The following is a 21,757-nucleotide window of genomic DNA, read 5'->3' as shown; positions in this document are numbered from 1 at the left end:
TGTATCAACAGCTCATGCATGCCCCCATGTATATGTGAGAGAGAGAGAGAAAAAAAGAAAGAAAGTTATATTAACGTCTTCAAAAGACCCAAAGGGTCTATGAGACCAAAATGATGTGTACATAGTGTCCATAAAATCTTGTCATGGATGAAATAAGAAAAAGCAATAGTAAACTAAAGCTAAAAACTGAAAGCTAAGATGAGAGAGAGAGAGAGAGAGAGAGAGAGAGAGAGAGAGAGAAAGATATATTAAGCGTCTCACAATAATGTCCATGGTATATCTCATCATGGAATGGAAAATAAAACAGAAAGAAAACATAAACATAGCTATCTCACTGGGGTGATACAAAACTGTCCATGGAAACTCATCATGGAATACTAAGAACATAGAAACATGAGAGCAACATCAGTTCCGACTAGATGGTATACCACTCTCCAAAATATCAAGCATGGGGCTAATGAGTATGGCCGAGAGGTCTCCCTCAGCTATGTCACGTGGAAAGGTAGCTCGATGGTGGTGGAGCATGTGGAGAGAGAGAGAGAGAGAGAGAGAGAGAGAGAGAGAGAGATCCTATATCCTATTACTTAATCTGGAGGTTATGCAGGTAAATGCTATTGGTGCATCACTTCTTGAGTATGTTGCTGATTTTGGAAAGCGGTCTGCCCCTTTGCCAGCTGCCATTGTTGTTTGTGTTCCGAAGACCATTCATCAAGATGGGGATCAAGATGCAGACTTCATTATCACTTCTGAAGATATTTTGGCTGCATTGCAAGAGGGATTAGGTGAACCTCTTATTCCTGAACCAGAGGTGCGTCTGACTTTGTATGTTCATATTGCAACTTGTATTGTATGTGGTATTCAAATAACCATGCGAGCTAGAATTATGTGTTTTGATTTTATGAGGAAGATTTGACAACAAGAAATGGTGGAACCTTTTGCAGCTGGAGGTCCCCAAGCAATTGATCTCAAAGTCAAAACTGATGGAGCTAAAGAAGGAGCACAAGCCAGACTTCGTTAGTCTAAGTGAGACGGAACAAAGCTTAAAAGTTTTTGATGAGGCAACTGGAATTGTCCAAAGGAAACTTTCTAATGGCATTCGGGTGAACTATAAGGTAAAAGGAAATCAAGTTCAGACATTGATAATGTCGGGATCCTTGGAGATAGTTTCTCCTCCCAAACATAAATTTTTCTGTCCAGTGAGTAAACTGTCTAGGATAGCACAGAATCTCTCTCATGCTTGCTCAATCTGCTTATCTGTTCTCTTGGAAGATCTGATCCTCGATAAGTGTGTCACTATGTTTATCCACAGGTATAATAGATCACTGTAGATAATTTTTCCATTTCAATGATAGCCCAGATTTGTTTTGTTTTACAAACACAAGCTGTTTGCAGTGGTCCACCTTTGGTTTTGAAAGAGTGTAACAATGCCAAAGTGGAGTGTTGCTTGAATCCCAGTCCCAAGAGATAAAGAGCTTGCTCTGTATGTCCTTTTTGGCCAGTCACTGGAGTTACACCTTTTCTGCCAGGACTTTTATAGGCCATAATGTCACCTAGTAATTTGTTCTTTTTAAAACCAAAGGCATAGCAACAATGAAGGAGGTACCTAGCCGTCTTGAAACTCATCAGCTGCGCGGGGACTCTATTAAAAAGTTTGTGATGGAATCAAATCTTTTGAACGTATCTAGTTTTCCAAACACATGCTGTTTGCAGTGGCCAACATTGCTTTTCGAAGAGTGCAACAATGCCCAAGTGGAGTGTTGCTCGAATCCCAGTCCCAAGAGATAAAGAGCTTTGCTCTGTGTGTGGCCTTTTTGGGCTACTGGCACCTTTTCCTGCCAGGACTTGTAAAAGAGGCCATAATATAACGTGATCCATTAAAATCTTGTTATTGTCAATGGCATAACAACAATAGAGGAGGTACTGAGTGGTCTCAAAACTCATCAGCTGCCTGGGGACTCTATTAAGAAGTGGGTGATGGAATCAAACCTTTTGAAAGTATCTAGTATAAATTCTTCATTTGCCTATTTTAGAGATTACTGTCTAGTTGAGCTGATTGCAGTCCACTAGCCTGTTTTGTTAGATATCCTATGCTCACTTTGGAGGGGCTTTGAATTATCCTGTTTAGTAGTCCCCCCCTCCTCTTTAAGTAGCTCCTTTTGCAGTTGCAGTTTGGTACCTGCCTGGAGACGGCTTTGTCTTACTGCCCGAAGGAAGGAATTACAACAAGTGACCACAATACCAATTGGAGCCTGTGGGGATTTGGACTCGGGACCTCCCCTCTTCAATTTACAAGCCCAAAAGAAGATTGTATCGTCAACTTGAAGTGTAGCATTAGGAGAAATTAATCCACCATATTCACATCAATGGAATTCTTAATGATACTGAGTAAAACTCAGGTTCATTTATCATGTTAACCTTATTTTATAAGCAAATTCTTATAGCATCTTAGCTTGTCTTTCCTATTCGAAGCTTGGGCTGATTGCAAGTCCATTACTTTCATGATCAGTCATGATACCAAATTTTGCACCGTAGATGTCATCATTTGGTCCCTACACCAGTCTTGGCCAGTGTTTCACATACAGAGCAGAGCAGAGCCAAGTTGTTGAACGAGGATTTTTCCACATAAGAAAGCTGAAGCATCTATTGGCAGAGTTTGGCCTGAAAGATGGCTACAGAGCATGAGGCATGTGATTCTATTTATCAAAGTGACTTATAATGCTTATAAGTCCTTGTTCACACATCATTAATGAAGGGCTGGCCATATTATTATTTTGGGCATGGAAAGGTGGACAAAAAGAGGCGCCTAGCTAAAACTTGGGAAGCAAGTTTGGGAAAAGCATAAAAGCAGCTATTTTTGACAGCCAAGCCACTTTTGGCAAAAAAAGGAAAAGCACAAGCCAAAAGTAGGGCTGGTTGACTTTATAATCTGGAAGAGGCTTCTCTTGGAATCATCAGGTGCATGCACCTGCTGGCCGTCTACAGCTGCTCTCCATTCCCCTGTGCGCTGGCCGTACAGCTGGTACAGTAGCCGATAGTTCTCTCTCTCTCTCTTCAGGATCTGGTCGTACAGTTCGTTCTCTCCTCTGTGCGCTGGTCGTACAGCAGTTAGTGCTGGTCGTACACAGCAGCAGTTGGGTTGTTCTCTTTGTCTCCTGTGCACTGGCCGTACACATGCGATAGTTGCTGTTTTCTCTTTCTGCTGGGGCTGCCCTAGAGCTGTCTGTACAAACAGCTGTACTTCCACACGAATGAACAGCAGCAGCAGTTTTTCTCTCTGCAAACTGGCTGTACAACAGCCACATGTGTGATGACTGCCTGTGTTTTCTGAGTTGCTGTTTTACACACAGATCTGGCTGTACAATGGGCCGTGATTGGGGACTGTTTTGGACAGCCTTTGGTGTTGTTTGTATCTTGGTCCTTGATAGTTATCTGGGCAAAAGCCTTGTTGACGCTTTGTGGAAAATCCGGTGCAAGTCTGTACCTGCACCTTGTCTTCTTGTAAAAGCTTCTATCTGAATGAAGAAGTTGCTAGGGGGGTCAGCCGTCCTGGCTCAGTGCAGTGTTTTTATATTGTTTATGGTTCTTCCGCTGTGTTTTTCATAGCTCTGTCTCGTATTTGAAGTGTCTGTCTATCGCTCCGGTCCCTGATTGGTTATAGTAGTTTTTACTTCATCCATCAATAAGGGCCAAGGCTACTATAATGGAGAAAAGCACAATAATAAAGAAACTCCAGTAAAGAAGTGCTGTCTCTAAGGAGGTTGTAGACATTAACGTAATGGACTAGCATCTCGCCTGATCTAGCACCAAGTGTCTGGTCAGTTGGGTGCACCTTTAGTCGTATGGGACACAAAGCGCACTATCTAAAAATCCAGATTCCATGTTGCGCTCTCTTATGACTTAAGCGTGAGCGGCTATGAGCTTAATTAGAGAGGAGCTCTTTGAGGTATATGGTTGGGAGGTGAATCAGTGTCTGTACTCTAATGACTTCACAAATCATGTCTATCGATTAACTAGGGGATTCGCGGTGGTGCCATGAGAGCAAAGTTAGGTGCATAGCCTGTTATGTTCTTAGGATGATAGTAAGGAGGAAAATGCTCTCAATCAAAGGGTTTGGGTCTTCCCCACGGACAACCTTGGTGCTTAACTGACAGAGAGAGGTGGTCTGTATTTGGTACGATACTTTTTTACCATAATTTTGTAGCAAGATGCTTTTCTTGTAGGGCTATGGTCTTCTCCTTTCTCCAAAAAAAAAGATGTTTTTCTGTTACAAAATATGGTGTCTATGACGTCCCATGGGTTTGCTTTCAATTAAAAAAAGGCTACGGAAGGTAAGTCAGTTCATGATGATACTTGGGTATATGTGGAACACCTTAAGTGGCAGTTTCCTCATTTTGTTCCTGAGGATGTGTCTTCTTTTCCTTATTTTTCTGAGGAAAGGTCCTACTATCACCAAAAATGATTGGCAGATAAAACTAACAGAAACCCTCTGCTGAAGCAAAAGGCTTCGAGGGGATGAGATTCCCTCCATGGTTAGCCCATCTGGGTTGGAGATTTCGTGTGTGTGTGTTTGTTTTAGAAGAGGGGGGGGGGGGGGGGGGGGTGCTATAGTGCCATATGCTACCATCTGTGCCTCTAGACAAGAAGGTTCATGGGTTTCACATGTGTTAAAAGTTTCTTTCCATTCATGCATGGCCTTGGAGTTAACCCTGATGGTTTTTTCAATGGCTCTACAGACTGTGAGTAAGATCCGTCTAAATTGCATTGATGAACTCTGCAAGGGGGATGAGTGCTGTTTTTTTTTTCCAAGTTGAGATCCTGCTATTCAGTCAAGATTTCTGCCTCTCTCCATGCTGACCTCTGTTTTGAGGCAGAAGGTGTCCATCGGCTGCAGCTAGCTGGGATTAAACTTGAGACCTCGTGCTCGAGGGTGCTTTCAATTTCCCACTCGCCTACACACAGCGGGCAGGGGGGAAGGGGGGGGGTGACCTTTGCACACTATAATCCTTTGACTAAGGCCCCATAGACCTCTATACATGCACACAAATTCAAGGTTCGTGCGTCCCCTTTAATCACACACCATCCATTACTGTAATTTCCAACACTCCCCCTTAGCATTGGATTCCCTTGGCACTTATGCGTGCTTGCCTCTATACACTTACTTAGTCATATCACTGCTTGGTAGACTAGGCAGGTTGACTCCAGTGATGGCCTTTCCCGAAACCTTGTCCACCCTCACAACATCGGGCAAATCGTACACTTTCGGTGGGAACATGACGGACATATGCGATAGGAGCCATGCCATTACAACTTGCTCGTAGCTTGTCCGAGTGCCCAAACTAGCTCTTTACATAAACAAATGCACATGATTACAACCATTTTCCACTCATGGTTGGGGCAGGGTATCCAAACACAACTGAAACATAAGAGTTGTACTCCCCCTTGATTAAAACAGTTAGTGTCATTGTAGCCGTCATTGCTCAAACAAGAGCCTCCAAACAAGAAAAGATTTGCGTGGAACACAAGGTTGCCGAAAGGCCCTGCTGAAGTGTCGATGTGTCCAGCGAATGCTGGGAAAGATAAGCTACATGAACATGCTTGCAATAGTCATGATGATTTTCTAGAGGTGCAATGGAAATACATAATAATTTTTGGCACATGAGCCAAGGCAGAGGACTTCTCTGCATTGACTTGGTGTGATTTGTGAAGAGAAAAACCATATCAATTATCAAACCTCTGTTTGTCAAGGAAGGCGGAATGGTGGGCTGCGCACCGTTGCTGCAGGGTGCGGTGATGGTGTTGGGAAGAAGAGCTCGAGGATGAAGCTCTTTCTACTGCTTTAGAAAGTGCCAAAACTAAAACGCTCGCTGCTGGAAGAAGCTTCAGATTATTAAAGACCAGCAGTACTACTCGTGCTTCTACATATGAGATGCTGTTGTTTGCTGCCTGTCGTGGTTAATGCTACTGTGGAGCTCGCTACTGTTGAGGCTATTGTGAGTTGTTGAGCTCAACAAAGCCGCCTTATATGCAGTCAAAGACGTGTTCATCGTGATGAAGCTTGAGGCTTGTGGTTGTGCTTTTTATTCTAGTTGTTCTTCAAAACTGTTGATGTGTAGGATCCAAAAAAAAAAAAGAAACCAAACATTTGGCTTTGCTTGATTTTGTGTAGGCTGGGTTGAGTTTAAATTTATTTGTCAATGAAGTAATGTACAAATTTCATTGTGCTTATATATCCCCTCCCTCCCTCCCCCCTCCCAAAACAAACAGAAAGTACCTTTGATAATGTGCCAATAAATCCTTTGTCTTTTGTAAAATGAAGAGGACAAAAAATGAAGCAAAAGGTGGAGTAATGCGACTCGTTGTACCCGGTGGAAGAGCACGAGAAACTGCTGATGCAAGTGGTGCTGTGGCTATTGGTGTCCGTACCCTTAGTGAGGGTGGCACTGTTGGTGGGTTTGCTCGTGAGCAGGTATACTTATTTTTTTGATTTTATTTGCAAAATTGGCTCCTTTTAAGGTTGCTTTTTAGAACTCCTAAAAAAGGTGTTGACAATGAATTTCAGGTGGAGCTGTTTTGTGTTAGTCACCTGATCAACTGCGTGCTTGAAGCTGATGAGGAGTTCCTATGCATGGACTTCCATTTCACCGTTAGAGATGGTGGCATGCGTGCTACTTTTGAGTTGCTTCATATGGTCCTTGAGGTATTATTCTGCTTCAAACTGGCTAGCTCCTTGTTTATATCCGTCTTTCCTCATAACCTGGGTCCATGCTAATGATGTTTTATTCTATGATTTAGTGTTCATTTCCTCTTTCTTTTGACTGTGCAGCACAATGTATGGCTAGAAGATGCCTTGGATAGAGCAAAGCGGCTGTACTTGACCTATTACCGAGCGATGCCAAAGAGCCTGGAGCGTGCTACTGCTCATCGTCTAATGCGGGCCATGTTGGGTGGAGAAGAACGTTTTATAGAGCCTTCACCACAGGCACTACAAAAGCTTACTTTACCCATTGTGAAAGATGCTGTTATGGAGCAGCTTGTGACTCAGAACATGGAGGTATGATAGGTCCAAGTTTGTGGGCAGATATAGGAGGCAGGAACCGTTTGAGTGGTGGCTTGTAAAAAAAATAAGGGCAGTTTTCTTCGCATTGCAGGTAAGTATTGTTGGGGACTTTACAGAGCGTGAGATAGAGGCTTGTCTCTTGGATTATCTTGGAACAGTTGCAGTCTCAAGGACCAATCCCAAGGCAGAGTTTAAAGAGAAACCCATTACAATAAATCCCTCTCTAGACCCTGGATTGAGGGATCAAAAGGTGAGTTTGGTGCTGACTTCTCAAAGCTGAGGTCAACGGTGGTTGTTTTGAGGGCCTGTTTTTGCTCTATGCACTTCGACCCTTTCCTGTATGCTTGATTTGATCTGCTCAAATACCATAATATGTAATTTCAGGTTGTCTTTTGGAGGCCTGAGGATGTTGGGGCCCGTTATCTTAAAACATTTAGTACAAGTTTATGTTATCAACCAAATGCTCAACTATGGAGCAATTGATTCCAGTGTAGGTTTTCATCAAGCAAAAGTTTTGTAGAGAAAGAGCTCCTTGATATCTCCACATTGAAGGAGAGTTGACCGAAAGCTACACTTACGGATTGAGAAGACATTACCATCCTCTAGTTCTAGTATAGTCTTGTTAACAGCTATGGTTTTGGTGCTAGATTGGAGGTGGTTAGCATCTCCGGAGGTTTGATAGAAACTCAGTACGAAGGGCTTTGTGTGAATATATGCTCTTGTGTGCGCGCGCGTGTGTGTGTGTGGAGTGAGTGTGTGAGAGCATATCTTGATACAGAGTTCTACACCCACTATTGGGCACTGATGATGTTAGCGGGGATGTCGTAGTATCTAGTCCATACTATGCATAATGGAGTTGATAGTTATATTGTCTTGTGGGTTGACTACCATGAGTATATAACATGCACGTTCCTAAAAGGTGAATTTGGGCATGTTCCTGGATTCATCTAGGTATATGAAGAGATTTTAAGTTTCATCACATATAATAGGGCCGAATATGCAACCATGGCATATTCTTCACATAAGGGATACCTTGTTATAAAGTTGCACAGGCAATGCTGGCCATAGTGAAATGATCAAGGTCGAATTGATTTCTATATCGTATGACCCACTCAACCTTATCCTTATGTAGTAATTATAAAGGGTTTTGTCTGTCCAACAGCACTGAAAAAAGTCCTAAAGCCCACGTGAACATGAATATACCCCTATATCCAGCCATTGGAAATTTGTTGAGCCTGAGGAATGAAAAGCTCAAACACAGTCCAGGATACACTATGTAGTCTATGAATATAATTGCAAGTTGTGTTTGCACTGATGCCTTGCTCATCCTATAAAGGCTATATATACATAGCAGCCATCCTGAACCAATCATAATGAAGAAATGGAAGTCATCAGTATAAGATACATTTTTTTATCAGCATACTTATTTTACTGTCCATGGTGTAGTGTAGCCTCTAGGCTCACAAGTAGCCATAGCTTTGGTGTCTAACCATGGAAACAGGAGCCAATAGATGAGCATATTATGCAGATTTTTGTGGGCGTATTAGAAAGAACATTCTATAATTTGCAGTAAGATAGATGCCACAACCTTGTAAAGTTGTGTTGTGCCTAGTCATTTTTTTGGAACTCTAGGTTTGATGTATAGGGCATAATGGATTCCTTACTAGGAAAGCAATTGATGAGAGGGGATGAGGATTCCATATGACATTGGGTTTAAACAATGTTCTGTGGTGAAGGCCATGCATGTTTATTGTCTGTTAAATATTCATTCTTGTGTAGGTGTTTTTGAAAGACACAGATGAAAGAGCTTGTGCCTACATAGCTGGTGCGGCCCCAAATAGATGGGGATTTACTTCTGATGACCGGGACATGAATACATTTGTCCAGTCTGCAGATTGCCCCACAGGTAAGAACTGAACTGAATACACCCATGTAGTTAGTTTCTAACAGAAACACCATTAAGTTAAAGATTATCGAGTTGATGTCTGCCATTGGCCTATGCTTTTCCAGGAGAGATTACATTGTGTATTGATTACCTCAAGGAAGTTACATCTTTGTTTCCTTGAGCAAAGTGGTCTATTGCATGTAGAAAACTGAATCGGCTGTGTGATTGTTGTTTCTTACCAATGTGGTGGGTGGGATTTTTTTCATGCAATAAGAAATATACGAAGTGTGTGTAAAGGTGGATCCAGAGTAAGCACAGAAAGCTGGATGGAAACTGTCAAGATATAAAAAACTAGGGCATGGGTATAGGATTCACTAGTTATTAAATTCATCACTTGTAACATGGCCAAGATTGATTAATGTTAAGTTTGCCTAGTGACTACAATGAGGCACTAGTGAGAAAATGCGACAATGATGTTTCACAGAGTAATGAGCAAGATTGGCCTGATGATAAGGAGATTGGAGAGGAGATCAAGGAGGCACCTTCCATTGGTTTGGGCACCCTCTTCACCCTGCTTTAACATTCTTGATTATGCATATGGGTTCAAAGAGGGCCAGCATGGAGAGTGCTACCTTCCACTGGTTGAGGCACTCTCTTCCCCGTGCTTATGTATTGCGGCGGGTAGTGTCGTGGAAATCTCTCAGGATCTTAACTTTACTTAATTCCCACACACACACTTACCACACACACACACACGTGATGCAAAATGGAGCATCAACACAACCAACAAGTTTAACTGTATGTGTGTTGTGTCATGTGCTCTGTACACCACACTGAGGGGCCAATAATAACACTCCACGCCCGCTTCCTCTCTTCCCCCTCCCTTCTTCTTTTCCCGTTTTTTTTCCCCTTCCTGGGATCTTTATTCCACAAAAGAATCCAAATACAAAGCTCAATGGGCACTTGGTGAGACTTTCACCTGGAGCACCAGCTTTCCATCAAAACATGTCACAACTCGATGATCTACTCTTGCCAAGGACTTTCGTGCTACTCGCAAGTAGACCTCACCCATGTAGTCATTGATGAGGGGCTCGACGGACCAGGCTCCAGCCTGCACCACACACTGAGTTCACGGTGGACAGTTGGCTAGATCCCGGCCACACAACCCAAGGTCTACGGGTATTAGTGATCCTAGTTTGCTTATAAGAAGTCCCATGTCCACTTCGCACAAAACACTTTCCTTATCAAAACCTATCATCTGCCTACTAACCCACAGCACACATCCACAATCCCTGCTGTTCAAACCCTTTGAACAATTCTACCATGTCTTTAAAAGTTTAGCCAAGTGTACCAGCCTTTGACCAGCTGTACCAAGTCTTTGACTAACTATACCAAGCCTTTAACCAGCCCTTGCACCTTTTTCAAGTGTCCAAACTGCCTGAACATATACCGATGGCACACGCGTTGCCCTTAAAACAACCAACAAAGAGAATAATCTAAATAAGCACCTTCATGGGTGCCCAACAAAGTAGATGAAATGAATACGCCGGTTAGTCTCTTAAATCAGGCTCGGAATCCACCTAAGGAGTTGCAAAACAGTCTGAACAGCTGAATCAGTCCTACAAAAATAAAAATCGCTTAAAAACAGCCATTTTGAAGCCAAATAGCCATGTTGCAGTTTCCACACCCTGTATGAGCATGTCTATGTAGTTCATACATGTCCGTAAGGCCACACAGATGTCCATATGGTGTTCGTACAACGCGATCTGACAGCATGGAGCAGTGTGCAGCTTTTTGTACCACCTGGAAGTGTGTACGTTGAAGATAATGTGGAAGAAGAGGTCAACGTGGTTAAATGGAGGTGGCCGGCTGCTTTATCCTCCTTTGCTTTCCTTAGCATTTCCCTTAACGCTTCTCTTTTGTGTTTTTTTAGCTTTGAACCTTAGTAGCTTGTGACACTAAGGTCAATAGCTTTAATAATAATAGTCGGTTTCATAACCACGTGCTGCACATACACAAACGCCCTACTTGTAAATTTAAAAATTGAAACATAATGTTAGGCATTTCACATGCTCATCTTTGAGTCTTTCAGGCATCCCCGAAGCCGATGGACAATCATATGCATAAAAGCAAGCATTGTAAGTCGGAAAAAAAATCATCAAACAATTTCCATGAGATTGAACCGATTTCCAGGCAGGAGAAAGTTGGCTGGTGAGTGCTTAAGATTATTGATTGGGCATATGGGTACAAAGATGCCAGCTTGGAGGACTTTATGTATTCAGTTTGGATAGAGGGGAACTATGTCTGCCATTGAGTCCCAAGCGAAAGACAGTAGAGATGGGTGTGCTATGGCTGTACCTCACAGAGTGACCCTTTACGAATTGTGCTAGAAAGGATTCGGTTGGAAAACTTTGAATGGGAGAGCTAAAATCTGGCTCATTTTTGTTATCGTTCTTTCTCCCGTCCAATTCCAACTGCCTCTATTAGCTAATTTATTGTCCTTGTGTGATTGTTTCAAGGGCTTTATCAAAATCTACAAAACGGATATCCCTTGGTTGAGCTTCCGTAATGATTGTTTGCCTTAAAACCTTTAAATGTTTGCTATTCAAGTGATGATCTATGACAGTATAGTGGTTTGAGGGTTCATTGTTTGCTATTCAAGTGACTATCTATGACAGTCTAGTGGTTTGAGGGTTCATTGGCGCCTCAGGAAATGGGCTCTTTGTTTGCATTTGTTAGAAGAACTTGGGGTGAAGCAGGCAGAGAGGTAGAGGCTAGATGTGATGAAAGGAGCGAAGGGGAACTTAGAAGAGAAAGAGAATGGGTGATTATGGCAAGTATTGGGAGAGCATGTTGAAGAAATTGAGGGTTTTCAATATTTCATGCATGAGGAAGGTATGGATAAGAAGCACTGGGTATCCATAGCTGATTATAACAAATTACAAGGCTACGAGGCAAAGAAACAAGTGGTGCTCTCTTAGTACTGCCACGTGTCATGCCTAAAATATTTTTCTTTGTATTAAATCAATAGCTCTCAACAGAGAGGTGTTTATTTATATTCGGGGTGTCTTTTGTTCCCCAAAGCACACAGAGATGAAAGGGAAAAGGCACACTTGGGCTTAACACACAGCCAGGTCTGCAGCTGTAGTTTATGAAGGGGCCGCAATAGAAGTCCTGCTTGCACACACACATGCCTTGAACGTTTGCACAAAAGTGTCGGAAGGATTAGAGAAGGAGAGGGGGGCGATGCCAAGCACTGCATCAGACCACTCGCTGGAGAAGAGACCCAAGGGATCCAACTTCTGGCGAGCTTCTTGAAACTTCTCCATGGCAAGGGTGCGAGCTTGTAAGCCTTCGAAAGCAAGCTCTTGGTTTTGCCTAACAAAGCAGCTCTCTCTCTCTCTCTCTCTCTCTCTCTAACAAAGACAGTGTATCAGATGTCACATGGTTGTAACTTTGGTCTCATAGGTCACTTTGGCCTTTTGAAGACGTTAATATAACATTTCATTACATTTCATTTAATTTCTCTCTCTGAGCATGGTGAGAGATGCTATTGATAGGATGCAGACTGGGAGAGCACAGGATCATGATGGACTCCTCATCGAGCATTTCTCTCATGCTAGGGACACGCTAGCCCCTTTATGGTTCACATGTTTAACAGGGCTCTATGTGAGGGCTTCCCTTCCAGCTGGTCATCGAACACTATTGTACCTATCTTGAAAGCAGGTGACCCCATGGACCCCAGCAACTACAAGACTATCATGATTGGTCACACCTTGGCCAAGATTTATGGTTCGATTTTGGAGCATGAGCTTAGTAGATGGTCCGAGGAGCAGAGACTCAGAGCACCGGGGCCGACAGGCTTCAGGAGAGGGCACTCCACACTAGATCATATCTTTACACCACGGGGGATCATTGTGGAGGGGAGAGCTCACGGGCATCGGATATATTGCTGCTTTGTGGATTTCCGCAAAGCTTTTGATACCGTCCCATGGGCGAGACTGATGAGGAGATTGCAGGATATGGGAGTGCTAACAGAGATTCTTTGGGGGATCATTACACTCTATGAGTCAGTCACAGGTAGAGTACGGGCTCCAGGAGGTGACTCAGAGATCATACACAGCACTATCGGGGTGAATCAGGGCTACCCCTTGTCTCCTACTCTATTTGGTCTATACATTGACGAGATCTCGGATTACATAGACAGACAGGGAGGACCAAGAGCACATTTAGGAGGAGTCATGATACCGATCCTCTTGTATGCAGATGATATTGTTCTTATTGCTGATTCACTAGAGGGGCTGTAGACAGACAGGGAGGACCAAGAGCACATTTAGGAGGAGTCATGATACCGATCCTCTTGTATGCAAATGATATTGTTCTTATTGCTGATTCACTAGAGGGGCTGTAGAGGCATTTGGATGCATTACGGGCCTTTTGCGATGACTGGGACCTCACTGTGAACCTTGGAAAGACCAAGGTCACGATCTTTAACACCTCCTCACAGTGGATAAGTAGATCTGCAGTACATACAGTGGAGAGCCTGTGGAGTATGTTACCTCGTATGTATACCTTGGGATCACTTTTGCTGGACCCCAGTTCTCGATGCGGAAGGTGGCCGAAGCTAGATTGATGAGGGGATATGCAGCCCTTGGCTCGCTAGAGAGGCAATGCTCACAGATACAGTTTCAGGAGCCGAGGATGAAGCTTTGGCTATTTGATACTCTAGTTACACCCGTATATGATGGGTGGAAGCCGATGGAGAGGCCCCTAGTGGCGATGATCTCGTGGATGATTAGGAGTAAGCCATCAGTACCACATGAGATTGTGCGGGCAGAGATGGGGGCTGCACTGATAGTGACAGAGGCTCTATTCCAGACAGTGACATATTGGCACAGGCTATGGGTGCTTCCACTAGATAGATACCCCCGGCTAGCCCTGGAGTCCTCGAGACAACTTACACTCGAGGCGGATAAAGAGTGCTAGTATGCAGAGGTAGGCACTTGGTTTGGCATGCACGTTATGCAGATGGAGGCACTCCCCCCTGTTCCAGTGTAGCATAGAGGCCCCGTCATTTGCTCTTAGCCGCATAGAGTGGAACAGGGTTATCAGAAAGGACATTGTCAGACTGGATACTCAGAGGACATGGAGTTCACCTAGTCGTCCACTGGGGATGAAGATGGCCTTCTACAAAGATCACCTCCTATGCCTGACAGAGGATGGTTTCATCATCCGCCCACGCTACATGGACACACAACTATCTTTTGGGGTGAGATGTGCGATCGGCGAGATCCGCACCTCGTCCCACCAGGTGAGAGTGGAGACTGCTAGATATGGGCCCAGGGCGGTTGCACCAGAGGACAAGATATGCTAGCTCTGTCACATAGAGCCCGAGAGAGAGGATCATTACATATGCCGATGCCATGTATACTATGAGATTCGGGGGAGGTTCCACTGCCTCTTCCGAGCTGGGTTTAGACCACTTTCCATGACCATGGACTTCCCGGATCAGAGATGCCTAGGATTTTTTCTTCTAGAGCTCCGTAGACACAGGGAGTCCTTAGCGAGATTCAGATCAGCTGTACTTGCTCGAGGACCAGCATAAAGAGCTCTCACCGACTTCTTCCATACTAGCACTCCGAGGGCCAATCCACCCATCATACCCGGACCATAGGCTAGTGCAGGAGCTCGGCCGAGAGGTGTGACACTCAACAGAGCCACTGAGTTATGCAGAGCTCGACGCCCCAGACCCCACGGCCCTCGCCCACGGCCACGCCACCACAAGAGGATCCGGGCCATCACCTCCCATCTTCGTAGGACCTTCTCATGCCAGCTCAGTTTTACCACCTTGAGCACCATGTCACAACAGCCCATGAGGGATGTATTAGGGTGATATGAGAGCTCTCTACTCATGTACCTAGATCAGATTTTTTAGTTATAGATTTTTGTTATCTTTCTTTATTACTATTTTGTACCCGGGATGATGTACCTCATGGATATGATGTAACTTTTTTGGTCTCATAGGTCATTTTGGCCTTTTGAAGATGTTAATACAACTCTCTCTCTCTCTCTCTCTCTCTCTCTCTCTTGCTTGCTTTAGTTGCTGTTCTACTCATGCCATCACAGAAGTGGGTATGGAGGGGCCTGGGGGAGAGGGTAGCAACGTACCTTCGGCGGTTACAATGAAGCTCCAGTGGGTCTCTCCGTGTATGATTCTTTTTGCGTGCAAGCTTCCTATGCAAGCCGCTCAGTGTATGATTCACTCTCGTCTCTCTATGGTGTCAAACACAGAGTGCACAATATTTCTTGCATTTGATTGATGGTGGAATCTAGCTCTCTCAATACAGAGTGCTTGCATTTGTCGCATAGAGGAATTTGTTCAATCAAAAGCTACTTCCTCTCCTCCATGATGTCTGCTTTGAACCAAGGCTTGTTGAACTCTCTAGCCTTGTAGTACATCAGTCCGATTGTGAGACGGGGTGGCTTGGGTGGCCTAGATAGGCCTCTCCAAAAATACAAGAGCCAAGGAACGAGTCCGCCCTTAGAAGAATATACGATTTTAGAGATGAAAATTTGATCGATCACTTCGGTATTGACCCCGCCTTGTGGTCTTTCCATTTGCGCATCCTTCCACTGCCTCGCAGCTGGGAGCCTTTCCCCCCTTTTCCGCTGTCTGCCTTCTTTCTTCATCCTCCCGTCGCCCCCCACCCCCCCCTTCCACTTCCCTCTCTGAAGGTTCTTTTCCGTTCGGGCTGTTGGTTCTTTCAGGGCAGGTGTTGGCTTCCTTTGGTCTTCACCCCTTCAGGAGGACTCCAAGGCAGCCACTCCGTCATCCCGGACCAAGGCACCCACCCCCTGCCTATTCTCTAGAGCGGACCTCGAGCTCATAGCATCGATAGTAGCCTCCCTTGAAGGCTCAACACTTGTATGCAAGATTGTGGGTAGCCACCGAGCGCGCATCCAGCTTCGTGACTTGCTCTAGGCCAGCCTACTTGGCGAGCCGGGCAAGATCATAAATAGTCGTACCCTCAGGTATGGCTTCTACGAGGTAGAGTTCGACACTCCAGCAGCTTCGGACCGCGTTCTTCAGTTGAGCCCCATTGCATTGTGCGTGGCCCATGCATTTTTCACACGTTGGCAGCATGGCTTTAATCCTGCTTGTGACCCTATTGTTGGAGTGTCCAGATTCTTGGCCACAGTTTGTTTTCCGGGCCTTAGGAAGGAGTACCTTCCGCTTCTCCCTATCATTGGGAGAACAATAGGGCAAGTGTTGGAATCCCTATTGACAGCTGCCTTGATATTGGCGCATGTGGTTGGGATTGTTGGAAGTGTTGGAGCAATGGAAACCTTCACCTGCTATACAACAGCTATCACATGAACACAATCGCATAGCAACAAGAGAGAGATCAAAGATGGTAGTGGAAGTTCTCATGTAATAGACATGTGAGAGAATCTCATAACATCAAAAGTAAAAGGTGCCCCCCTACATCCAAGGACCAAGGGGTCCAAGTAAAAAGTGCCATGTGTCACCATAAAGTATACATCTGACACTAAGGTATAAAAAACCCCAGATGAACTGAGTGCTTAATGCCTAGCACTAATAAACTTACAAAATGTGTATATCTCCTATGAATCCCCCCTATAGTGGAAATGTACATAGATCAATCCCAAGTGGAAGCAAGCCCAAGTTTTTTTGGAAAGCTTCGAACTTCTCTCGAGGAAGCGCCTTGGTGAAGAGATCTGCCATGTTGTCCTGTGATGGACAATAGATGAGGCTAATGTCACTTGCATGAAGCCTCTCCCGTACATAGTTATAATGCACCTCTGTGTGCTTGGCCCGTGCGTACAACAGTTGTAGCACTTTGACTATCTGTAAGAAGGGGAGTAGCACCCTGTTGATGGCATGCATACAGGTCATCAAGTAAGCTCCTCAACCATATGCACTCAACCGTGGCTGTGAAGAAGGCTCTGTACTCAGATTCACATGAAGAAGTCACCACTGTAGGTTTCTTTTTGCTAAGACATGATATGGAAGAATTTCCAACAAAAAGCAAAAGACATTGGTCGACTGTCGTGTATTGTAGTTGCCAGCCCAGTCTGAATCACTATAAGTTCATAGCTGAAAGTCATCCCCCCTGGCATAGAACACTTCATAAGTCTGTGTGCCCTGGAGGTATCGAGAGATACGCTTGATTGCTTGCCAATGTTGCATCCCTGGGATGTGCATAAGTTTTCTAGATAGGGAAACACCATAAGCAATGTTTGGCGGTGTCGTACACAAGTAGATGAGGCATTCCAGAGCCTGGCTATACAAGGTAGCATCAAAAGGCTCACCTCCATCAAATCTACTGAGCTTTATATCTATCTCAATTGGTATGGCAATAGGCTTGTAATCCTCCATACAAAACCTTTTGAAAAGCCAACGAACATACTTTGATTGAGACGTAACTATGCCACCATCCTAATAGAAATGTAAACGGTCCAAGATTTAACGTCTCCAATGCCTTCTGTAATTCAGCTTTAAAAGCTGTAATTTTTGGCTCACTGTTCCTTTTCAAGATCATGTCATCCATATACAGGATGACTATCACAATATTTGACTATCCCTTTGCACATAGAGGACTCTCAGTAGGACTATTTTGGAATCCGTGGCTGGCCAAGTTTGCATGAATCTTCTCATACCAAGCTAGAGGAGGTTGTTTGAGACTATAGAGTGCCTTCTTCAAAAGGCATACTTTGCTTTCATGCCCTCCAATCACAAAGCCGAGAGATTGCTGTACACACACCTCTTCCATAAAATCCCCATTCAGAAATGCAGTCTTTATGTCCAACTAATGCATACTCTACCCATGGTGCCAATGTAGTGACCCTCCTAACGGTACTCATCTTTGAAAGGTTTCATCATAGTCTATCCCTTTCTCTTGGGAATAGTCTTTTGCAACCAACCTTGCTTTATACATGTCAATGGATCCATCTGGTTTGTGTTGAACCTTGTACACCCACTTTGTACCAATCACATTCTTGCCAGGAGGCAAGTCAATTAGTTCCCATGTGTTGTTTCTTTGTATGGAACTACTATACTCATCATGCATCGCTGACTCCCATAGCTCCCATACCAAATGTTTTAAGTGTTGGAGCAACGGAAGCAATGGAAACCTTTGCCTGCAGCAGTAGCTATCACATGCACACAGTCGTACAACAACAAGGGAGAGAGCAAAGATGGCAGTGGAAGCTCTCATGTAGTAAACATGTGACAGAATCTCATAACATCAAAAGTAAAAGGTGCCCCCCTTCATCTAAGAACCAAGGGGTCCAAGTAAAAGGTGCCATGTGTCTCCATAAATTATACATGTGACACTAAGGTATAAAAAACCCCGAATAAACCAAGTGCCTAGTGCCTACTAGCACTAATAAATTGTCCTACATACATGTTTACTACAAAATGTGTATATCTCCTACAGGGATCCCTTCACTTCACATGAGCATTTCCTCAAACGAGACAGTACCGCATGTGTTCTCTCTTCAAAGCCTCCGGAGGGATCCATCCTTTATTCGGTGGAGTACTCAGGCCTTCTTGGCCAATGCTTTATTTGCTGCCAGATTGGTTACCTCGCCAGAGCTTGCCCTCGTTGCAAGTCTAGGCGAGCACCCCCCCCCCCCCCCTTTGCCCACGACAGAGTGGATAGGTTGAACCGAGTGCCCCAACGCCACCTCCCCCTCCTGGGGAGACAGAGCCCTAGCACCCTACCCCCAAGGACGAGGATGGGGTAGGTGGCAGACGACTGAGGGAGGCAGTTCTGACACCCAGCCAAAGCAACACATTGCCAGGGGAGAGAATCCGATGGGGCTATAGGTGGAAATGGTTGTTTTTAAGAACCGTTTTGAGCATTTATCTAACGATCACCTGTTTGGAGTGGAGGTCCCATCTACCCCTCAGAAGATCCTAGCGTCAGGTCCTCTTTGGAGATTGGTCCCATGGAAGGTGCGGTACCAGTCTTCCCGATTTTTCAGAACCACTCCGCAAACTGATCCATCACTTCTCGGAGCCGGTCGATGACAGTTGTTGCTTCCCTGGATAAGAACCCTGCCCCTGGAGTCTCCAGGTGCCCTGATCCCCCCTCTCCCCCTTTCCCCCGTCTCGGCGCTCTCAGGTGTGCGAGTCATGGACCTGTGGACTACAGCTTCTTCAGATGCCTACCAGTGGATGTGGGTGCCTTTGCTGAGACTTTGGCCCCTCTCCGAGTCTGTCATAGTTCACCGATTCAGACCGGTCACTCTTGAGAGTGTCGCATTGATTTTCTCCTTCCCCCCGGAGTGTAGCAGTGGAGTCTGCAGCTTGTCTCCTCCACTATCCATGGGCAGATGATAGAGCTCTCATCTCTTGGGAGACCTGTGCCTCATCGACATTGTCACTCACTTTTGGTGCTTGGCCCACATGGAGCTTGGAGGATCAGGCCACAGGAACCAGGATGGCAAGCTCGAGAGCTCCAGTTTGAAGGTGATATTTTTCATCTTCCTTCATCTATCGCTGGCAGCCCCCCTCCCCCCCTTCTATAGATACCTCTACGGTGATAGTTGGAGCCCAGTTTATGCATAGATTTGAGTGGGCACGAGTCACACCTTTTGGCCACCCGCTGTCACAAATCCCTATATTCTAGGGACATGCGGATGCGTGTCAGGCCTAGAAACATGCGGATGCATGTATGTATTATACCTGGGCATGTGTATGGATCATATGAGTGGATGCATATGAGTCCAAGGACATGGCAGGACATTTGTGGACTTTCGGGCGGTGCTCGTGTGGATTCCGGCCATGCACACATGGTGTGTTATGATGGCAGGCGGAATATTTTCAAGTACAAGAATGATGATAGGTGGTTCTCCAAGTTTACATGTGCACAATGCATAAATGATGCATGCCATAACTTTATTTTACTTTGTGTGACATTGTCTTGCTGCCTGGACAATGCTTGTTATTTTGGCTTGTGAAGTCCGAGGGACCGGGGACGCCCGGGCACCTTGTGGACACGTGTGTGCACTCCTGTTTGGGCCTAAAATTGTGGGCTTATGGGTTTTGCAGGTGGTAAGTGCGTCCACACTCAATTTACAGCTTATTTCATTTACTACTAAAGTTTATTGGTTTGCAGGTCCACACTCATTAATAAGTGGCCGGACAACTTATAATGCGTTCGCATTTGGTTGGACCAAAATTAATGAAGTCCGGACAGCTTATGGCCATTTCCCATTTGGTTGGACCTAAACTTATACAAACAGGACAAATGGAGCACTATGGGCTGGACACCTACCTGGACACCTTATGGGGACACTTGTCAGCCTGTATGTGTACCCACCAAGCCCCTTAGGTGGCACTGGAGAAAGGCGCCTCCTTCAAGAGGCCTTTTGGGCTATTTTATTCATAACTCAACACATTGGAGAGCTGGTTGAAGCTTTGGGAGTTGCTACAGGGCTGGTTGCTTGCTTCCCGGACTCACACAAGCTTGGATAATGATCCCCACACTCTTCTAAAGGGCTGGTTGGTAAATTTCAGACCTGCAATTTCTGGTTATTGCAAGTTTTGGGCTGGTTACAGGTGTCCAAAGTCAACTTGGATAGTACAGGACAGCTCTAGGGACCTCCACAGAGCTGTAGGACCCTTTACAGGTGGATTTCTCGCGATAGAAAGTTGCTGTTTTGGACTGGTTATTGCACAAAACAGGCTGGACAGCAATGGAATATGTGAGCATGGATGTGTCTCAAGGATTCCTGGTGTAACAGGTGCTTAGGGCAAGCATTGGGGACACTTGCTCGCGGAGAACACAGGTTTCTGGATCAGTTTCTCGCGTGGAAACAGGGCCTAAAGATCCATTTACATCTTGTGCAGGGCGGAGTACCTGTGAGGATTGTGATACTCTTGTGCAGGGTGGATGTACCTGTGAAGAGGCTTGTGCAGGGCGGATGTACCTGTGTGTAGGGCGGATGTACCTACAGATTCTCTTGTTTGAAATGTATTCATTCATGATGTATTTGGAAGAATCAGGTGCAGGCTGGTGGTGAATCCCCAGGCACCCGTAATCTTGTACTTTGCAGACTCTTTTGGTAATATAACCTAAAGGGGGGGGTCAGCCTATCATCGGCCCCTTTATGTGGTGTACTGTCATTTTCAGCTTTGTGGTTGTAATGCTCAAGTGTTAAGTGCTCAGAATCTTGTTCACATTTATACGATTCCAATACACGCGTCTGCCTCCCGTTACATTGGTATCAGAGCTCAGTTTTTCCCCTCATTGGAAAACGGTCTGAGGCTTGGAATCATAAGTGGTGACCTGATTTGAGTATCATGGACAGCCACATTTCTGACAGTGTGGAGAACACACAGGACCGTGAATTTCATGGTATAAAGGATGCAAGAGATGCTGCAGGCAATGATGTCTATGGAGATGCAGGTACTCATGACACTATGCATTCTGATTTGGAATCTTTGAGGCGTCAAGTGCGACGCTATAGGGCTGAAACCGAAGAGCTTAGGTCATTGAAAAATGACCCGGATGTACAAAGGGTGTTGGCTGCGAAGGCAAAGGCTTCGGTCCATGAAGTCACTTTTGAAGCAATTGCAAAGGAAATGGATGTTGAGAAACCCCGAGAGTTTGCACTTGCATACCTAATGGTTAAGGGTGATGTATACACTGAAGCAGATGGTAGTTTGGCTTTCAAGAAGCCACCCCTCATGGCTGCCCGTGGTGATGCACATGATGCACAACAAGCAGAAAGAGCACAGCAAGTGCCAAATGCTGAAAGGACAAGAGTCCCTGGTGCTAGGC

The 21,757-nt window shown here is 45.0% G+C and overlaps 1 protein-coding gene across 4 annotated transcripts in view; it reads left to right on the top strand.

The window, feature by feature from the left end:
- Nucleotides 1-21,757, top strand: part of LOC147636629 (stromal processing peptidase, chloroplastic-like) — a 118,901-nt gene that overhangs the window by 50,531 nt on the left and 46,613 nt on the right. For all 4 annotated transcript variants that reach the window (XM_086800075.1, XM_086800072.1, XM_086800076.1 and 1 more), the window contains exons 13-19: nt 605-808; nt 942-1,112; nt 6,317-6,466; nt 6,560-6,697; nt 6,824-7,051; nt 7,149-7,307; nt 8,837-8,963. In XM_086800075.1, coding sequence (XP_086656201.1) covers nt 605-808; nt 942-1,112; nt 6,317-6,466; nt 6,560-6,697; nt 6,824-7,051; nt 7,149-7,307; nt 8,837-8,963 — 1,177 coding nt within the window. The remainder of the gene's footprint in view (nt 1-604; nt 809-941; nt 1,113-6,316; nt 6,467-6,559; nt 6,698-6,823; nt 7,052-7,148; nt 7,308-8,836; nt 8,964-21,757) is intronic.

The sequence above is a fragment of the Cibotium barometz genome, chromosome 7 (assembly GCF_041138505.1).
Source record: "Cibotium barometz isolate CiBa-2024 chromosome 7, ASM4113850v1, whole genome shotgun sequence".
NCBI lineage: Eukaryota > Viridiplantae > Streptophyta > Polypodiopsida > Cyatheales > Cibotiaceae > Cibotium > Cibotium barometz.
Note: the sequence above shows the minus strand (reverse complement) of the source record. Positions and strands in the feature narration are given on the sequence as shown.